Consider the following 20,122-nt stretch of genomic DNA (forward strand, 5'->3'; position numbering starts at 1 on the left):
GTTTTAAAAAGAGATAAGATGAATTTGTATCCGGACATGTTGAGTTTATTGGTGGAACAGTTAAGTCCACTATCTAGCTGAGATAAACAGACCCGGAACTCAGAGGAAATCTGAGCCAAAGATACAGATTTGAGAGTTACTGAAACCAGGAAAGTGAATGATTTTTTGCAGGAAGGTGTAGCCTAGGGTATCCTGAAGAGTGGCCAAAAAAACTTAAGGAAAACCAGGGAAGAGAAAGTTATGGTAGAAGCCTGTGGAAGAGTGTTTTGAGAGGGAATCAAATGCTGCTGGGAGAAAAGTGAGGTAACTACTGAAAACATCCACCAAATTTGGCAGTAGTGCAGTCATTAGTGATCTTGATAGTTTTGGGACCCTAGTGAGGGTAGAAGCCAACCTGAAAGAAGAAAGCAGTATTCTTTCAATAGTTAGCTCTGAAAGGGACGCTAACACAAGATACCAGAAGGCTGGGATTATGGGAAGGAATCTTATGTATTTATTTTCTCACAATGGAAAAAATGTGGGCATTTCAAAATGCTAATAAGAGAAAAAGGGAAAATACAAAAATTTTTAAATGGTGGAAAAACCCAGTACTTAATGAGTTTATCTCTGGATGGTTGAACAAAAGGTAATTTTTGTTTGCTTTATACTTTCCTACCTTTTTTATACTATCTAAAATGATATGTATTATTTACATATTACTTTTATAAATCAGAAAAAATACGTAAGGATTTCCAAGTAGCTTTGAGGAAATCAGTTGTTCTAAATTCTGTATTTTACCTTCAGATGGAAAGAATATCTCAGTCTTGCTGACAAATGTAGGCAAAATAGGCCAGTAGATCAGAAGCCACCCACAGACACCTGAAAGCTGTGGAAATAACATTTGTCTGCAAAGATCACAGCAGAACTATAAAAGCACGGAAAGAATGATAAAAGCACGGCAAGGTAGGCTATTTGGAGATAAAACACTCCTGCACTTCAAGCAGGTTGGAGAGCACTGCAGCATTCCAGCACAGACAGGAAGACTAATCAACAAAAAAGACTAAAACAGAATTACACAAACTCAGGGCTAGAAGACATCTTAGGTAATATAATTCACTCAATTAATTAATTAAATAACCAGGATCAGGCCAGGCACAGTGGCTCATGCCTGTAATCCCAGCACTTTGGTAGGCCAAGGTAGGAGGACAGCTTGAGGCCAGGAGTTTGAGACCAGCCTGGGCAACACAGGAAAGCCTGTCTCTACCAGGAAAAAAAAAAAAAAAAAATTGAATTAGCCAGGCATGATGGCACACACCTGTCGTCCCATCTGCTCAGGAGGATGAGGCAGAAGGATCACTTGAGCCCAGGAGTTCAAGGCTGCTGTGAACTTTGATTGTGCCACCGCACTCGAGCCTGGGTGACAGAGTGAGACATCCTCCCCATAAACTTTTAATTAACTTTATCCCCCCAGATCTAAACCTACAGAATTATGGTTGTTTTAAGTCACTAGGTGGTGATGGTGTTGCTGTTGAGAGACATGGTCTCGCTCCATTGCCCAGGCTGAAGTGCCAGAGTGACATCATAGCTCACTATACACTCAAACTCCTGGGCTCAATTTAACACGTAAAAAGTGCAAGTCTTCAGAAAGATCAGTTAAGTAAAATATTTCTTGATGACAGCAGATGTCTTTAAAAACATTTGTCAATTTCAAACTTGAAGAAAAGTTGCAAGAACAGTACAAAGAATTTCCAAATAGTAACATTTCACCACATTTGCTTTATCCTTCTAGCTCTTACATACACACCCAAGCTTTTCTTCTGAACCGATTAAGTTGCAGATATGATGCATGTTTCCTAAAAAAACAAGGACTTAAATTTAAGTCCCCATACGATTATCAAAATTAGAAAATTAACATTAACACTAGTATCTAATTTATAGACCTTATTCAAATTTCACCAATTTGCCTAATAATATCATTCATGCAAAAGGCAAAAAAAGTTGGGTGGGTTTTTTTTCCTGGTCCAGATTGCCATTGCATTTAGTTGTCATGTCTTTTTAGTCTTTTTTTTTTTTTTTTCCAACTCTTACACTATTTTTCTTATCTTTAATCTTTATTTGAAACAGCTTGCCTCTTTTTTCTTTCATTACCTTAACATTTTAAAGAGTACAGGCCAGTTATTTTGCAAAATGCTCCCCCATTTGGGTTTGTCTGCTGTTTCTTCACAACTTGATTCAGGTCATGACTTTTTGGCAGGAATACCCTAGAAGTGATGTTGTGTCTTCAGTGTATCACATCAAGAGGCACATGGCAATTTGTCCTATTATTGATGTTAACTTTTATTACCTAGGTAAGAAGCTACCTGCCAAGTTTCTACACTGTATTCGTTTTTCCTCTGTAATTATTATGGGGACACACTTTGAGACCATTTAACTATCTAATTATTTCCTCAAACTTTTCACCCACTAGTATGAGGATCTATTAATGATTACTGACTAAATCAATTACTACTACAATGGTTAACAAACAGTGATTTTCTAATTCTAGCACTCCTCTTATATTTAAGTTGGCATTCTACTGTAAGGGAAACTTTCCCTTCTCATCCATTTATATATTTATATGAGTTTGGACTCATGGATCCTTATTCAATTGATTATATTATTTTCATTACTTTGATGCTCTGTCCCATTTTTGGCCAGTGGGAATCCCTTCAAGCTGGCCCCTGTCCTTTTAACAGCCCCTATCATTCTTTGATAAATGTCATACTTTCTGGTACAAGATGTTGCAGGTTCTTCTTGTTCTTTCCCAGCCCTAGCCCTACAATCAGTCATTTCTCCAAGGATCGCTGTTTCTGTTTACTGAAGAATGGTATTTAAAAACAAAATCTGGGCGTCACGTATGCTCATTGCTACAGGAAAACATATATTGAATATATACATTAAATAAACATAGACACACATATCTATCTATTCTACATCTTATATATATTGAAAACCATGAGTTCACACTGATACCTCTAATTCCAATCCAACATCACAGGATACATCCTAGTCTTTCCACTTCCATATTTATGACAGTAAGAAACCTGTCTCTTATTATCTACAATATGTTTACTTATTTGCTAAGTCTTGGAATACACAGAATACACAGAAGCCAGTTTCAGAGCTGCCAATCCACGCCACTGCAAAATCCAAACTACTAACAACAGCTCTACTTTGTCTTTAGCCTACGTTCAAATTACTTGGGTTAGTTCATTTTTTTCTTTAGTGTAATTAGATGACTCATTTCAAGTAAGTTTGTTTGGTTTTGCTTGTATTCCATTTTTGAGTTTTCTTCCCAACTCTGCTCATCCTTTTTTTCATCCCCCTTTTTTTCTGAGTATATGAAACATTAACAAAGTTCAAACAGCATGAATTATACAAAATACATATTTTTTTGTTTTTTGAGACAGTCTCACTCCGTCACCCAGGCTAGCGTGCAGTGACACAGTCTCAGCTCACCGCAACCTCCGTCTCCCAGGTTCAAGTGATTCTCCTGCCTCAGCCTCCTGAGTAGCTGGGATTACAGGGGTCCGCCACCACGCCCGGCTAATTTTTTATTTTTGGTAGAGATGAGGTTTTGTGATGTTGGCCAGGCTGGTCTCAAATTCCTGGACTCAAGTGATCTGCCCACCATGGCCTCCCAAAGTGCTGGGATTACAGGCATGAGCCACTGCCACTGGCCAAAAGATTTTGTAAAAGTGTCACTCCTCCACTCTCTCTACTTTGCTCCTACCCACCTCTCAGACGGTAATTAATCTCATTAGCTTCCGGTTATCTTGTTTCTTTTTGCACAAATGAGGAAATATAAATGTTTTCCTATCTTCTCCTCCTTTTTTATACAAACGCTAGGATACTATAAATACTGTTTTGTCCTTTGATGTCTTCACGAAATATATCCTGTAAGTCATTACATGTTGGTTCAAAGCAATTTTTTTTTCTTCTTTTCAGAGGCAGGGTCTTACTCTGTCACCCAGGCTGGAGTGCAATGGCACAATCATGACTTACTGCAGCCTTGACCTCCTAGGCTCAAGTGATCCTCCCACCTCAACCTCAGCCTCCTGAGGAGCTGGGACTACAGGCATGTGTCATCTAGTGACATAATTTTTAAAAATTTTTTGTAGAAACAGGTGTCTCACTATGTTGCCCACGTAGGTCTTGAACTCCTGGGCTCAAGCAATCCTCCCACCTCAGACTCCCAAAGTGCTGGGATTACAGGACTGAGCCACCAAGCCTGGCTTTTTTTTTTTTTTTTTTTTAAACAGCTGCACTGCCAACTGAAAGACTCTCAGTGGCCAAAGCTGGAACAATTTGGGCAACAAAACAAAGTATTATTGGATTATAACCCAAGGTATAAAGTAAATATACATGAGTCCATACTGACATAAGTAAATAAATGGGGGAGAACAGGCAACTCTCCAGAACAGAATTCCAGAAGATTATGTAGATACTCCACCACCTTGGAGGAACAGGGTAACTTCCCAGTCCTTACGTGTAGGCTGCACACAGTGACTTCCTTCCAAAGAGTTATGAAAAGGGAGGAAAAGAGTAACTTCAAAGCAGAGAAACCTAGCCACGTGCAATGGCTCACGTCTGTAATATCAGCCCTTTGGGAGGCTAAGGCAGACAGATTGCTTGAGCCCAGGAGTTCAAGACCAGCCTGGGCAACGTGGCAAAAACCCATCTCTACAAATATACAAATACAAAAAATTATTCGAGCATGGTGATGTGGCCTGTAGTCCCAGCTACTCAGGAGGTTGAGATGAGAGGATCACCTAGGCCCAGGAGGTTGAAGCTGCAGTGAGCCAAAATGACACTACTGCACTGCAGCCTGGAAGACATAGTGGACCCTGTCTCCAAAAAAACAAAAGGTAGAGAAACCTAACACATATCTCAGCCAGGTGATCAATGTCAACATCAACAGTGATAAATTATGTTGTAGTATGCAGCCTTGATGAAAATGTACTTTACCTCTGTGGTCTTCTTCCAAAAACACATGATCCCAGTCCAACTATGAGGAAAACAAGACAAATTCAAACAGAGGAGCATTCTACCAAATACCTGACCATTATGCCTCAAACCTTTTCGGGTCATCAAAAACAAAGAAAATGTCACAGATAACAGGAGCCTAAAGAGTGACAAGAACTAAGTGTAATGTGTATCCTGGACAGAATCCTGTAACAGAGAAAAGACATTAGGTAAACACTAACCTGAAGCAATCTGACTAAGCATGGACTTTAAATATCGATCATGTATCAATATTGGTTTATTAACTGTAACAAACACCTTATCAATGTAAGATGTTAATAATAAGGGACACTAGATGTGAGGTATATGGGAACTCCCTGTACTGCATTCACAATTTGTCTGTAAATCTAAAACTGTTCTAAAAAAACAAAGTCTGTTTAAAAATAAAAATTACAAAACAGCTGTATAGTGCTCCATTGTGTGGATGTACCATAGCTCATTCAACTACTTTATGTTGGGAAAGTGAGTTCCCAACATTTTCCAAGTGCAAACAACACTGCTGTAAATAACTCTGTGCATACATTTTTTCATACCGTTAGAGTTATACTTTTAAGATAAATTCCTATAAGAGGGACTGATGGATTAAAAAGCAAATATACGGCACTTTTGCTACATGTCAGCAAATTCCTCTCTATAAAGATTATAACAATTTGCAGTCCCATCAGAAATGTATGAGAGTATACAGCCTTGCTAACAGAATGCGCTGTCACACTGTTTAATTTTGCCTCCCTGCAGATAAGGAATGGTATGTTCAGTATATTTAATTTGTATTTCTCTAATTATTGAGGTTGAACATCTTCTCATGTTTAAAGGCCATCTTTTCTTTTTTTTTAAGTTGTCTCTCACGCTTTTGCTCATTTTTCTCTCTGATTTTTGGCCTCTAATTCCCCCCTCTTTTTTTTCCGTAAAGACAGGGTTTCACTTTGTCACACAGGCTGATGTGTTGTACTGCAGCCTCAAACAACTGGGTAAGTGATCCTACTGCCTCAACCTTCCAAGGAGCTAGGACTACAGGCATGTGTCATGCCCAGACACTTTTATTTTTATTTTTTGTAGAGACAGGATCTTGCTATGTTGCCCAAGCTGGTCTGGAACTTCAGGCCTCAAACGATCCTTTATCCATCTTTGATTTTATTGCCTCTGAAATTCAGGATCCTTACTTAGGCACACTTTCCCCACACCTAGGTTATATAAGAATTTATCCAGGTTTCTTAGTGTTTGTATCGTTTCATTTTTGACATTTAGATGTCTGCCTCATTAGTTGATTCATATGTATGGTATTCTAACTTTTTCCAAATAGCTATATAATTGTCCCCATGCTATTTACTTAAAAATCTATCTTCCAGACTTCTGCTTCTAGCCATGAAAGAATAAACTGAATATATAAAACAACTATTTTCAGATATCGAGACAACAGACTACAGGAGTGTGATACCTGAAAGAAAGAAACAAAACAAAGTGAAACCTACATTCACCTAGCTTTCTACCTACAGACAATTTCCAAACCACATAGCAGAGAACAGAACTCAAGAAGAGAACGGTGGTTTCACCGAGTGGAGGAGGCAAACATCAGAGGAATCCGGGCAGGGTGGGGCAGCTGGAATTTGTGAGGAAGAGATAAGCAGCAAAAGAACTCCAGAAATCTACATGGAGCTGTCTTGAGTCACTGACAGTATTCACTACACATGTGTTGGGTGACTTTCACAATGCCACAAGCACTACGAAGAACAATTACAGCAGCTACAAGCTGAAAAACGCAGAGAGCTCACACAGGGCTGGGAGTCAATGGAGTCCTTATAAGCCAAAGTAGAGATCTCATTGAACACTCAAGTCAATCAGTAAAGAATCCTATTTTAGTAATTGGGCTAAACTAACTCTAGAGTAAAGGCTATGCCAGCTATGCCCTAAAAATATATAAAAACACGAACTGCCTCCTGATACAAAAGATAAAATCCAAGTCATCAACAATGTTCAGCCTCAAAAAACAAAAAACCAGTAAACATGTTTTTTGTAGAAAATGACAAGCTGATTCTAAAATTAATATGGAAATGAAAGTACTTAAAATAGCCAAAACAACTTTGAAAAAGAACAAAATTGGAGGATTTATACTATATGACTGAGACTTACTACAAGGCAGTAATTAAGACAGCATGGTACTGGTGTTAAGAAGAGACATATAAATCAGTGAAACAGACTAGAGAGCCCACAAATAGACCCACTCACATATGGTCAATTGATTTTTGACAAAGGGACCATGGTAAATCAGCAGGGATAGAACAGTCTCTTCAACACATGGTGTTGAGACAACTGGCTACCCACAGGCAAAGAAAATCAACTTCAACTCACACCTCATACCATACACAAAAATTAACTTGAAATCTCAGATAAGAATATACAAATATCAAAAGAAAAAAATGAAATCAACTTGAAATGAATCATAGACCAATGTAAACCTAATACTACAGAACTAAAAGAAAACACAAGAGTATCTTTGTGACCACAGAATACACAAAGCTCCTTAAGACACAAAAAGCACAAACCATGAAAGGAAAAAAAAAGACTTCATCAAATGTACAAGCTACTCTTTGAAACACATCCTAAAGGAAGTAAAAAAAAAGCCACAGAGAAAATATTCACAATACACTTATCAAAGGACTTGTATCCCAAATGATAAAAAGAATGCTTATAACTCAGTCATAAAACAACCCAATTTTAAAATACAGGCAAAAAATTTTATATGAATGGCCAAAGAAGCACATGAAAAGCATATCAAAATCATTAGTCATCAGGGAAATACAATTTAAAACCAAAAGGAGATACTACTACATATCCACACAATGGCTGAACTTAAAAAGTTTATAACATTAGGCACTGGTGATGGAGAGTGGTAGGAATGTAGAGCAGTATAAAATGGAAAACAGTTTGGTGGCCTTTTATGAAGGTACATATACACTCAGCAAATGACTAGGTCATATGGTAATACCATTCCTAGGTATTTACCCAAGAAAAATAAAAAGATGTTCACACAAAGACTTGCACATGATGGCTGGGTGCGGCGGCTCATGCCTGTAATCCCAGCACTTTGGGGGGCCATGGCAGGTGGATCACCTGAGATCAAGAGTTCGAGACCAGCCTGACCAACATAATGAAACCCCGCCTCTACTAAACATACAAAAATGAGACAGGTGTGGTGACACATGCCTGTAATCCCAGCTCCTCAAGAGGCTGAGGCAGGAGAATTGCTTGAACCTGGGAGGCAGAGGTTGCAGTGAGCCAAGATTGGGCCCCTGCACTCCAGCCTGGATGACAGAGCGAGACTCTGTCTCAAAAATAAATGACTTGTGCATGAATGTTCACAGCAGCTTTATCCAAAACAGCACAGCTGCAAACTGTTTATTTGCCTAAATGTCCATTAATAGGTAAATAAACGGTGGCATATCCATACAATGAAATACTACTCAGAAATAAAAATAAATGAACTAATGACATGTGCAACAGCATGTTATGAACCTCAAAAACATATCATGGTGCAAAATATAGGAATATACAATGTAGGCCGGGTGCAGTGGCTCATGTCTGTAATCCCAGCACTTTGGGAGGCTGAGGTGGGAGGATCACCTGAGGTCAGGAGTTCGAGACCAGCCTGCCCAACATGGTGAAACCCCGTCTCTACTAAAGATAAAAAAAATTAGCCAGGCCTGGTGGCACACACCTGTAATCCCACCTACTAGGCAAACTGAGACAGGAGAAATACTTGAACCTGGGAGGCGGAGGTTGCAGTGAGCCAAGATCACGCCACTGCACTCTAGCTTGGGTGACAGAGTGAGACTCCATCTCAAAAAATAAAAAGAATATACAATGTAGTGTAAATTTCTAACAAATTCTAGAACTGCAAAATTCATCTATATCAACAAAAAGTAGTGCAGTGGTTACCTGGGCAAGAGGTAAGGGTTGGTGACTCACTGCAAAGGGGCACAGGAAACTGATAGAAATGTTTTAGATCTTGACTGTGATGGTGGTTGCATGGGTATCTATATTTGACAAAACTCATCAAACTGTACACTTAAAATAGATGCATTTCCTTCCATGTAAATTATACCTCAATAAAGTTAATTTTTTAAAATCCATCTTTAGTTCCAGTGATTCAAGAAGCCACCTTTATTATAAGAAATCCATTTGAAAGAAAAAAAAAAAAAAAATTTAAATAGATTTCAATTTAAAAATAGTCATGGACCAAAAAGCAATATACAAATATAGACATAAAACAAAGATTACTTAAAAGCTAGGATTGAAAAACTCTGGCCCTTAATTTGATTAACCTTGGAAATAAACATGATGAGATAATATCCTTATTTATGTCTAGTATTACAAAAAGCACAACATACATCTAAAGGGCTATACTGGCAAAATCCTCAATAACAAGACTGAAATGTTATTCCACAGAGTCTCTTTCTCTCCACTGTGCCTCTCTGTTGCTAGATCCTCTCCCCTTTTCTGTCTCTGACTATAACTGACCATATACAAATTGAAATATTCTACTTTAACACAAATAATTAGTTCTTGTTCCTTAAACAGTGAAAATTTTATATAGTTTTTACTTTAAAAATCGAAATGTTGTTTTATTTATGTAGTCTGGCTCATTTGATCTATATGTATAGTGAAATAGCCCAAAAAATATTGTCATCAACAACATTCTTTGAACAAGTAAAAATATCTGACTTCACATTTTATAATTACTACTTACCACCTTACTTTTGGTTTATAAATTTTACTCATTTAAGTGATACTTTGTATTATTAAAATTTGATATATCTACAGTTTATGGATATCATGAGAAAAACTATGCAAAGCTAAAGAAAAAATAAATGCTTCTTATAACAACGGATCAAACATATAAGGAAAAGCTAAATATTCAACAGCTATAAAAATGTCAGCTTGATTTAATGCATTCCAAATATGGATGGGCTCCTTTTGTATTTTGGTTTTAACCATGTAATTTTACTTCCATTCCCCTAACAACTAAACACATCAGATTAAGCCAATCATAAATTTAGTTAATGTCTAATTATATAACGCGTTTCTATTACCATTAAACACAGAATGGTAGCCATCAAAGAACAGATACTTTTAGAATAATTCCATTATAATCAGAAGTGTCAGTGCTGAATATAATTGTTCTAGTGCCCTATAATTAGGAAAGAGAAAGCATTTTATTGTAAGAACATGGATTCCAGTTCAGACGTTCCCTAACAAACTACCATGTCTGATTTTTACTAATCATAAAAGGAGGTAGTTTGTGTAAAAAAAAAACAAAAACAAACAAACAAAAAAACACATATCAACTGCTAATCTTGACTAAACTCAGACTCCTTACTAAGACATTATCATTTCCTTCTACCAACGGAGATAACATTTTACATCAGTGTGTTGTAACTAAGTTTCATTTTGGCTGTACAGTCGTTTTTCTGAACTCTTACATTTTTGTGACATTCCTTAAGCAAGTTAATCAAGACGTTGCATTCTTCAGTGTGCAAGTGTGGAGATAAGTCAGGATGCATCTTTAGGAGATGATGATGGATCACAGCAGTGCAACCTGTGGATACAAGAGTGTCTTGAATATGCATAAACACATTTGTTATGCCACCTAAAAGTATCTTCATAAGAACCTCTAGTGACCTTTATCAGAGAAGTATGTTAACCATTAACCAGCTGTGTGACCTCAGGCAAATTATTAAACTTGAGACAAAGCTTTCTAATTCAATGATTTAACATATTCAGCAAGTTATCAGTAGTATTTAGAGAACCTGCAGGTTCAGGAGAAAAGCAGGAAGCCTCAAGAGACCCAATCCCGGAAATCAGCGCTAAAACAGAAACAGCTTGCTTATATTAATAAGCCTGACTTCAAACATTTTCGCCACATTCCCGAAATTAACAACTCATTTTGTTCAGATGAAATTGTACCAATTAAGAGAATTGGCTTATTATTTTAAAATGTATATTATTCTGAGGGTTAAAGGGTCATTAGTCTCATATTAGTGTGAATATAGACTGCTTTTTTCTTAATAGCTGGCTGAAAAAAAAACTAAACAATGAAATGAAACCAGAAGTTGTGAAAAAAATTTTCAAATTTAACAGATATAGCCATAAAACTAATTATTACACTGAAAACATGAAGATGAAATCCCTGAACTTAAGTTTAGTTGGTTCATTCACAAAGTGGAAAATTAGCAGCCAAGGTCAAAGGAAAAACATCATGGGCAGCTGGTTTTTTTTGGTAGTCAGGGGTCTTGCTATGTTGCCCAGGCTGGTTTCAAACTCCTGTCCTCAAGTTATCCTCAGCCTCCCAAAGTGTTGGGACAGGCATGAGCTACCATGCCCCACCTGGGCTTAACCTATTCTAAATCAGAAATGATTACCAAAAGAAAGAACCGATTAGCTGCTTTAATTTTTTAAAAGTTCCAAATAGAAAACAGGAACCAACCCATATCCATTAGGATGGCTACTGCTGAAAAAAAAAAAAAACACAGAAAATAATGAATGCTAAAGAGGATGTGGAGAAACTGAAACTCTTGCGCACTGTGGGCGGGCATGTAAACTGGGATAGCCACTGTGGAAACTGGTATAGCAGTTCCTCAAAAAATTAAAAATGAAATTACCATATGATCCAACAATTCCACTTCCGGCTATATTCTCAGAAGAATTAAATGCAGGGTTTTGAAGAGATATTTGAACACCCATGTTCACGGCATATTATTCACAATCATTAAAACATGGAAGCAACCCAAGAGTCCAAAAGACAATGGATCACCACAATGTGGTATATACATACAACGGAATACTATTCAGCCTTAAAATGGAAGGAAATTCTGACATATGTTACAACATGGATGAACTGTGAGGACATTCTGAATGAAATAAGCCAGTCAAAAAACATATATATAGGGTTCAACATACACAAATCAATAAATGTGATTCACCACACAAACAGAATTAAACACAAAAACCATGTGATTATCTCAATAGATGCAGAAAAGCCTTTGATAAAATCCAACATCCCTTCATGATAAAAACCCTCATCAAACTAGGCCCTGAAGAACATACCTCAAAATAGTAAGAGCCATCTATGACAAACTCACAGCCAACATCATACTGAATAGGCAAAAGATGGAAGCATTTCCCTGAGGACCGGAACAAGGGAACAGGATGTCCGCTCTCACCACTCCTATTCAACACAATACTGATGTCCTAGCCAAAGCAATCAGTCAAGAGAAATAAAAGGCATCCAAATAAGAAAAGAAATCAAACTGTCTCTCTTCACTGATGATATGATTCTATACCCAGAAAACCCTAAAGACTCTGCCAAATGACTTGAGTAGTTTCAGGATACAAGATGAACATAGAAAAATCAGTAGCATGTCTATACACTATAACGTTCAACCTGAAAGCCAAATCAAGAATGCAATCCCATTTTCAATTGCCACAAAAAAATAAAATACCCACGAATACATCTAACCAAGGAGGTAAAAGATCTCTACAGGAGGAACTACAAAACACTGCTGAAAGAAATCACAGATGACACAAACAAATGGAAAAACATTCCGTGCTCATGGATTGGGAGAATCAATATCATTGAAATGGCCATATTGCCCAAAGCAATCTACAGATTCAACACTACTCCTATCAAACTACCAATGGCATTTTTTCACAGAATTAGAAAAAACTATCCTAAAATTCATATGGAACCAAAAAGTGGCTCAAATAGCCAAAACAATCCTAGGCAAAAAGAACAAAAACCAAATGTATCACATTACCCTACTTCAGACCATAAGGCTACAATAACCAAATCAGCAAGCTTCTACAAAAACACACACATGGACCAATGGAACAGAATAGCCCAGAAATAAAGCCACACACTTTCTGATGTTTGACAAAGTCAACAAAAATAAGCAATGGCAAAAGGACTTCCCATTCAATAAATGGTGCTGGGATAGTTGGCTAGCTATATGCAGAAGAATAAAAGTGGACCCCTACCTTTCATCGTATATAAAAATTAACTCGATAGATTAAAGATTTACATAGAATGCCTCAAACTATAAGAATCCTGGAAGAAAACCCAGCAAACACCATTCTGGACATTCACCTTAGGAAAAGAATTAGGACTAAGTACTCAAATACAATTACAACAAAAACTGAAACCTAATTAAAGATCTCAAAACAGCAAAAGAAACTATGAATAGAATAAACAGACAACCTACAGAATAGGACAAAATATTCACAAACTATGCATCCAACAAAGGTCTAACATCCAGAATCTATAAGGAAATTAATTCAACAAGCAAAAAATAAATAATCCCATTAAAAAGTGGGCAAAAGGCTGGGCATGGTGGCTCACCCCTGTAATCCCAGCACTTTGGGAGGCCAAGGCAGGCAGATCACAAGGTCAGGAGTTCGAGACCAGCCTGGCCAATATGGTGAAACCCCATCTCTACTAAAGATACAAAAATTAGCCAGGCGTGGTGGCGGGTGCCTGTAGTCCCAGCTACTAGAGAGGCTGAGGCAGGAGAATCGCTTGAACCCGGGAGGCGGAGGTTACAGTGAGCCAAGATGGCCCCACTGCACTCCAGCCTAGGTGACAGAGTGAGACTCCGTCTCAAAAAACAAAACAAATAAACAAATTTTTAAAAAGTGGGCAAAAGACATCAACAGCCACTTCTCAAAAGATATACAAGTGGCCAAAAAACATGAAAAAATGCTCAACATCACTAATCACCAGAAAAATGCAAATCAAAACCACAATGAGATACCACCTCACATCAGTCAGAATGGCTACTACTAAAAAGTCAAAAAAACACAGATGCTGGGGGAGGTTGTGAGAAAAGAGAATGCTTATACACTGTTGTGGGAATGTCAATTAGTTCACCCACTGTGGAAAGCAGTCTGGAGATTTCTCAAAGAGCTTAAAACAGCTACCACTTGATCCAGCAATCCCATTACTGGGTATATAGCCAAAAGAAAATAAACCATTCTACAAAAAGAGAAACATGCACTCATATGTTCTTTGTAGCTCTATTCACAATAGCAAAGACATGGAATCAACCTAAGTGTCTATCAGTAATGGATTGGATAAAAAAAAATGTACATATACACCATGGAATACTAAACAGCCATAAAAAAGGACAAAATCATGTCCTTTGCAGCAACATGGATGCAGCTGGAAGCCATTATCCTAAGTGAATTAATGCAGCAACAGAAAGCCAAATATGGCATATTCTCACTTATAAGTGGGAGCTAAACACTGGATACTCACAGACATAAAGATGGCAACAAAAGACACTGAGGACTAATAGACGGTGGAAGGAGGGTAAGGGCTGAAAAACCGTTAGGTACTATGCTCACTTACCTGCCTGACGGGATCAACAGTACCCCAAACCTCAGCGTCACCCAACGTACCCATGTAAGAAACCTGTACATTACATATACGCAAAATCTGAAATAAAATTTGAAATTACATATTTTTTAAAAGGCAAATACTTTAACATTCCACTTATACGAGGCACCTAAAGTAGTCAAAATCAAAGAGACGGAAAGTGGAATGGCGGTTACCAGAGGGAGGTGGAAGGGCAGGAGGACATGAATATGGAGTTACTGTTTAATAGGCAGACTGTTTTACAAGATATAAAGTATTATGCAGATGGATGATGGTGATCACGGTTGTACAACATTATTAATGTATCTGATACCATTGAACTGTGCATTTAAATGGTTAAGATGGTAAATTTTATGTTACGTGTATTTCACCATGCGAATTTTATGGTATGTAAATTATATCTCAAGCTGTTAAAAAAAAAAATTGTGAGAAATTCAAACTGCCCATCCACCTCCCACTCAACAGAAACAAAAAACTGTCTGAACAAATAATTCCAAAGGATTACAGCATAGCTACTATTTCAATTGCAACTTATAAAAATGCAGTAGCTCCCTGTTCTATTCAGTTAACTACTAAACACACACACACCCCCCACAGCTGAAGACCACAAAGCCATTGCACCTAGTTTTCATTTGAAACGAAAAACGAAAATGCAGCCAAGTTTAAATTTTGTTTGCCTGCCACTGACTCCAAGATCCTTCCAATGACATTAATTTTTGCCTTAGAAAAATTAAGTTTCATAAAGTTCAGCAATTTAAGTTATCTAATATCATACCAATACTATGCACCTACATTTATGTGAAGTGTTACTTATCTGGTTTCTGCCTTATTTTTTCCTAAAGAAAACATACACTGGTACAGGCCAGGTGAGGTGGCTCACACCTGTAATCCCAGCACTTTGGGAGGCTGAGGCAGGTGGATCACCTGAAGTCAAGAGTTCAAGACCAACCTGGCCAACATGCCGAAACCCCATCTCTACTAAAAATTCAAAAAATTAGCCGGGCGTGGTAGTGGGCACCTGTAATCCCAGCTACTTGGGAGGCCGAGGCAGGAGAATCACTTGAACCTGGGAGGCAAGGTTGCAGTGAGCCAAGACGGCACCACTGACCTCCACCTTGGGTAACAGTACAAGACTCCATCTCAAAAACAACAATAACAGAAAACAAACACTGGTTTAATCACTAGAAAATGTCTCTAACATTTTCTAAATGTATTTGACAAAATATTTTTGCACACTTCTATCAACCAGCACTCAAATGTGTGCCTTTACAATTCAGAAACAAGCTTATGATGTACTGAAATGATTTCTTTAATTGACAAATACCTGAGAAGACACCTGGCCGAGATAATATTAATAGATGCAAAGATGTATGTAAGCCTAAGTACATAAAATGGTACATATTTTCCTCCCTCTATAACAAGTTTACCTCAAATACGTATACTATTGTCAATCTGGGTAGGGTACCAATAAAACGTCTTCCCTTCTAATTCTCATTATTTAGTTTTACTTTGAATTGACAAATAATAATTGTATATATTTATGATATGTCAAAGAATAAAATGGTTTAATTTCATTTCCTTTTCCTATTCTTGGTAAGAAGCTACTACTTAATCTAAAGCTCTAAACACTCACCTTATCCCTTATCCAACAGATTCCTTGCTTTCCCCATCACTCCTTTCTTCTACCACATATTTTTAGCTAGATATGCTCTTCCTCCCCTTGCCCTCTATCTACCCGTCACCTATGCTCCCTTCCATCCACTTTGTGTCACTTGGCTTTGCCTAAATGTTGGTGCATACACAGATGTACTGCTGTATTCTGGGGTGTAATATGTAAGGTACAGCTGTAAAAATGGCAATGTTCTCTCAGAACACATGTAATTAAGTGCTGATGTCTTCCAGTACTCACCTTTAAAAGACTATTCTAGTAACACAATTTAACTCAAAATATATTTAACTGAAGAAAAGCTAAATAAGTATTCCATACTCTTATTCTTAAAATTTCTTGAAAGTCATAAGAGGATATCAACGTTATTAGTTTAGAAAATAATTTGTTGAACACTTGCCAAGCGCTAAGCACAAGTCTTATAATGCAACAACCCTATGAAACGGGTGGTAGCCTTTTAAATTCAGTTGAACCATGAGAAATTGTATTTTTATAGGTCAAAATATGCACTGCCCACATTTTCATAGAGAAACTAAGCCCCAGGTCACACAGGAGTTAGCTGCAAAGTCACAACCCAACATAATCTCTAACCATGACAGATTTTTAATCCATGTTCAAAATAGGAAAGACAGGCCTTCACAGCAGTTTGTGAATGAAATACATTCAGATGGAAAAACTATTTCCCAAAGAGCTTCTGATTGACTACAAGTTCAACAGGTAGTCATTCCAGACCCAAGTTCCAAAGCAGCCAACGTAATATTATCCTGTAAGTGTGGAAATAGTGAGTATTTCCACAAAAAAAGAGAAGAGTATTGTATTTGTCACTAGTCAGCTACTCACAAGTTATGTCATTTTGGTTACTAATCTGAGACCTAAGTCTCTCTTTCATAAAATGGAATTTGCTCTTGACCTATATCTCAGTGATGGCATGGGTTTAAAGTAACTTATGTGAGGCCGGAAGCGGGGGCTCACGCCTGTAATCTCAGAACTTTGGCAGGCCGAGGCAGGCAGATCACTTGAGGTACGGAGTTCGAGACCAGCCTGGCCAACATGGTGAAACTCAGTCTCTACTAAAATACAAAAATTCGCTGGGCGTGGTGGTGGGGGCCTGTAATCCAGCTGCCTGGGACGCTGAGGCAGGGGAATCGCTTCAGCCCTGGAGGCAGAGGTTGCAGTGAGCCGAGATGGCACCACCTGCACTCTAGCCTGGGTGACAGAGTGAGACTCCATCTCGAAAAATAATAATTATGAACATCAGCAGCATGGTGGAAACGAAAGTGAAAGGAACATAAGACCCCGTTCTTGGATGTTTCCAGTGAAATAGAGAGAGAGGGATAAATTCCATTCAAACTGTTATTATTTGAATAGAGTAATATTTAATTCCAGTGCAGACCCCATGCCAGGCTGCTCCTGGGAGCGACCCCAGGGGCTGCCTGGGGAGAAAGGCTTAACTACTCTGACTTCCACCAGTTTGTCAGTCTCATCTTTACAATGGCATTTAAGAAAACATCAAAAGGGTAAATTTGTCACGATTCCACCACCTCCCTCCTCAATCCAGCCCCATCCACCGTGTATGCACACAATGATACCAAAACAGTCCACTGAAATTCCTTAAAATTTTCAGCTGTCAAATGTGTTTTGATAGCTAGCTAAGGGGCCCATAAGGGCAATTTTAACTTTTCCTGGGGAGTAAACTGGGAGGGTAGAAGCGGTAGGGTACTCTTAGTGAAGATATAAAAATTATAGCTTTATTTTACTCACTCCTTCAACCTTAGTCTACTGATTCTGAGGTACAATTTTCCTCAAGAGTAGTCTAAGATTTCAACCACCAGGTGGCACAATTTTAGAAAATAAATCAAGAGCCAGCGCTGTATTAACCCTAGTATAAAGAAAACGGGCAAGCATTCTAATAACTCACTTCAGCAAATCTATAATCACAAGGAAGAACCCTGTATTTTAATGCCAGTTGGCTTTTCTTTAGAAAGATTTTCCTATTGTGCGGCTGCACAGGAAATTTACACTACAGTTGTAATTTCTAATGTTACTGCAAAATAAGCAAAAAACAAGGCCAGAAAAGTCTGTTGTGCAGAGTCTGAAGAATCTGTTCTCCAGAAAAAAGACTGTAAACACTCCGCTTTCTAAAACATATCTTTTTAGGCTAGGCGCGGTGGCTCACGCCTGTAATCCCAGCACTTCGGGAGGCCGAGGCAGGCAGATCACTTCAGGTCAGGGCAAGCCTGGCCAACATGGTGAATCCCCGTCCCTACTAAGAATACAAAAATTAGCTGGGCGTGGCCTGTAACCCTAGCTACTCAAAAGGTTGAGGCACGAGAATCACTAGAACTCGGGAGGTGGAGGTTGCAGTGAGCCGAGATCGCGCCACTGCACTTCAGCCCGGCCGACAAAACAGGACGCCGTCTCAAAATAAAATTTAAAAACATAAAAATATATAAAAATAAATAACATAAAACATTTTTAAAGCCTACATTTCGGCCCTGGTATTAAATAATTACTTTTCAACTTTTCAAACTTGAGCCATACTGCAGCAGAGGTCGCAGACACGGTCGGGGACTGCCTCCCCTGCCCACTTCCGCTTATCACAGCGACTTATCACAGGACCAATTCTAAACCGATACCACTAAGAAAGTGACTGGAGCTGGCACTGTAGACTCCATGCCAGGCTGCTTCTGGGAGGGACCCGGGGGGCTGCCTGGGGAGAAGGGCTTAACTACTCTGACTTCCACCAAAGAGTTTCTCAGTGAATGCGCCCTCGCAGCTTTCCCTGTATAAACATTACCAGGACTCACAAGGTGCCGAGCACTCTGCCAGAATCATGTGAATTTCAAAGGAAAATACTCGTTCATACATCTCAAGGAACGCACAGGCTCGTGAGCGAGCATTCTTGCAAATGCACATGGTAAATGCCCAATCGATGTTCGTTGAATGTCAGAAACTGACAACTAGTTCAGGCCTCAACGCAGCAGGAAACAGATGAAAAAGAAACTCATTTTAAATCAACTAAACAAGTGCAAACGCCATGCATATAGAGGAGAGGAGATACGAATGGCATCACAACATAATTCCTTTGCCATCGAAAACTTCCATGCCTTTTAAGGTTTTAAATGAAGACTTCCAAAACTGATTTACTTAAGACTCTACATAAAACGCCTGATCTTTAAACCCAAGAAAAGAAAGGTGAATGTATTACTTCCCTAGAAAAAAAAAAAAAGTATTAAAAGAGAAAAAAAGAGTAAAGTGTACTGACGGGGCTCTTAGTGGGTTCTCACATCACAGGGCACTGCAGCTGAGACATGCTTGAACGGCCCCCGTTTTCTACCCCCAAATTCTCAATTCAACAATAACAACACTTTATTGGGCGCTCATCGTGTCAAACCCTGTGTTGAGGGCTCCATTCCTCAAGGCTCATTCTACCGGCGAGGAAGCCCCGGCTCCGGGAGGGGAGGAGCGCGCCCAAGGTCACCAGCCAGTGAGTGGCGAGCGGACTCTAACCCAGAGCGACGCCCAAGGCCTGTCTCGGCCACCAGCGTGTTCCAGCGAGCGCCCAGCCACCTCACTCGCAGCCTCCCCAGCGCAGCAGCCCAGCTGTGGGCCTCCGGCAGCCGGGTCTTCCTGGTCCCCGCCTCCAGGGGCCGACGGGCGGCAGGAAGGGGCTCGGCGGGACGCGCCGTCAGGGGACCTGAGGAGGAACAACGGACCGCGTTCGGAACCGCCTGGACTCCCGAGACTCACCCGACTCGTGGCCACACCGGCAGAACTCAAGCTGCAGTCACCGACGGAGACGGCCGACCCGAAGGCCGGCTGCCAGGGAGCAGACAGCTGAACCCCTTGCCAGACGCCGAAGCCCAGAGACGCCCTCCACCGCTCCACCGCAGTCCCGGCTCCCCACCCCCGCCGCCCGCGGGCCCTAAGGCGCATGCGCCGCCTGGCCTGGAGGGGCCCATTTCCGTCCGTCGTGGGGGGAGGCA

The 20,122-nt window shown here is 39.3% G+C and overlaps 1 protein-coding gene across 14 annotated transcripts in view; it reads right to left on the reverse strand.

The window, feature by feature from the left end:
- CMC2 (C-X9-C motif containing 2) overlaps positions 1–20,122 on the reverse strand; it is a 60,714-nt gene that overhangs the window by 10,751 nt on the left and 29,841 nt on the right. For 6 of the 14 annotated variants that reach the window (XM_054534189.2, XM_054534186.2, XM_054534185.2 and 3 more), the window contains one exon: positions 10,521–10,636. In XM_054534189.2, coding sequence (XP_054390164.1) covers positions 10,521–10,601 — 81 coding nt within the window. In that variant the 5' untranslated portion in view covers positions 10,602–10,636. Of the gene's footprint in view, positions 1–4,986; positions 5,027–10,520; positions 10,637–19,401; positions 19,422–19,530; positions 19,815–19,886; positions 20,073–20,122 lie in introns of those variants that run through there. The other 8 variants (XM_054534188.1, XM_024233689.2, XM_054534183.2 and 5 more) reach the window with 6 other exon arrangements.

This window comes from Pongo abelii, chromosome 18 (genome assembly GCF_028885655.2).
Source record: "Pongo abelii isolate AG06213 chromosome 18, NHGRI_mPonAbe1-v2.0_pri, whole genome shotgun sequence".
Classification (NCBI taxonomy): Eukaryota; Metazoa; Chordata; class Mammalia; order Primates; family Hominidae; genus Pongo; species Pongo abelii.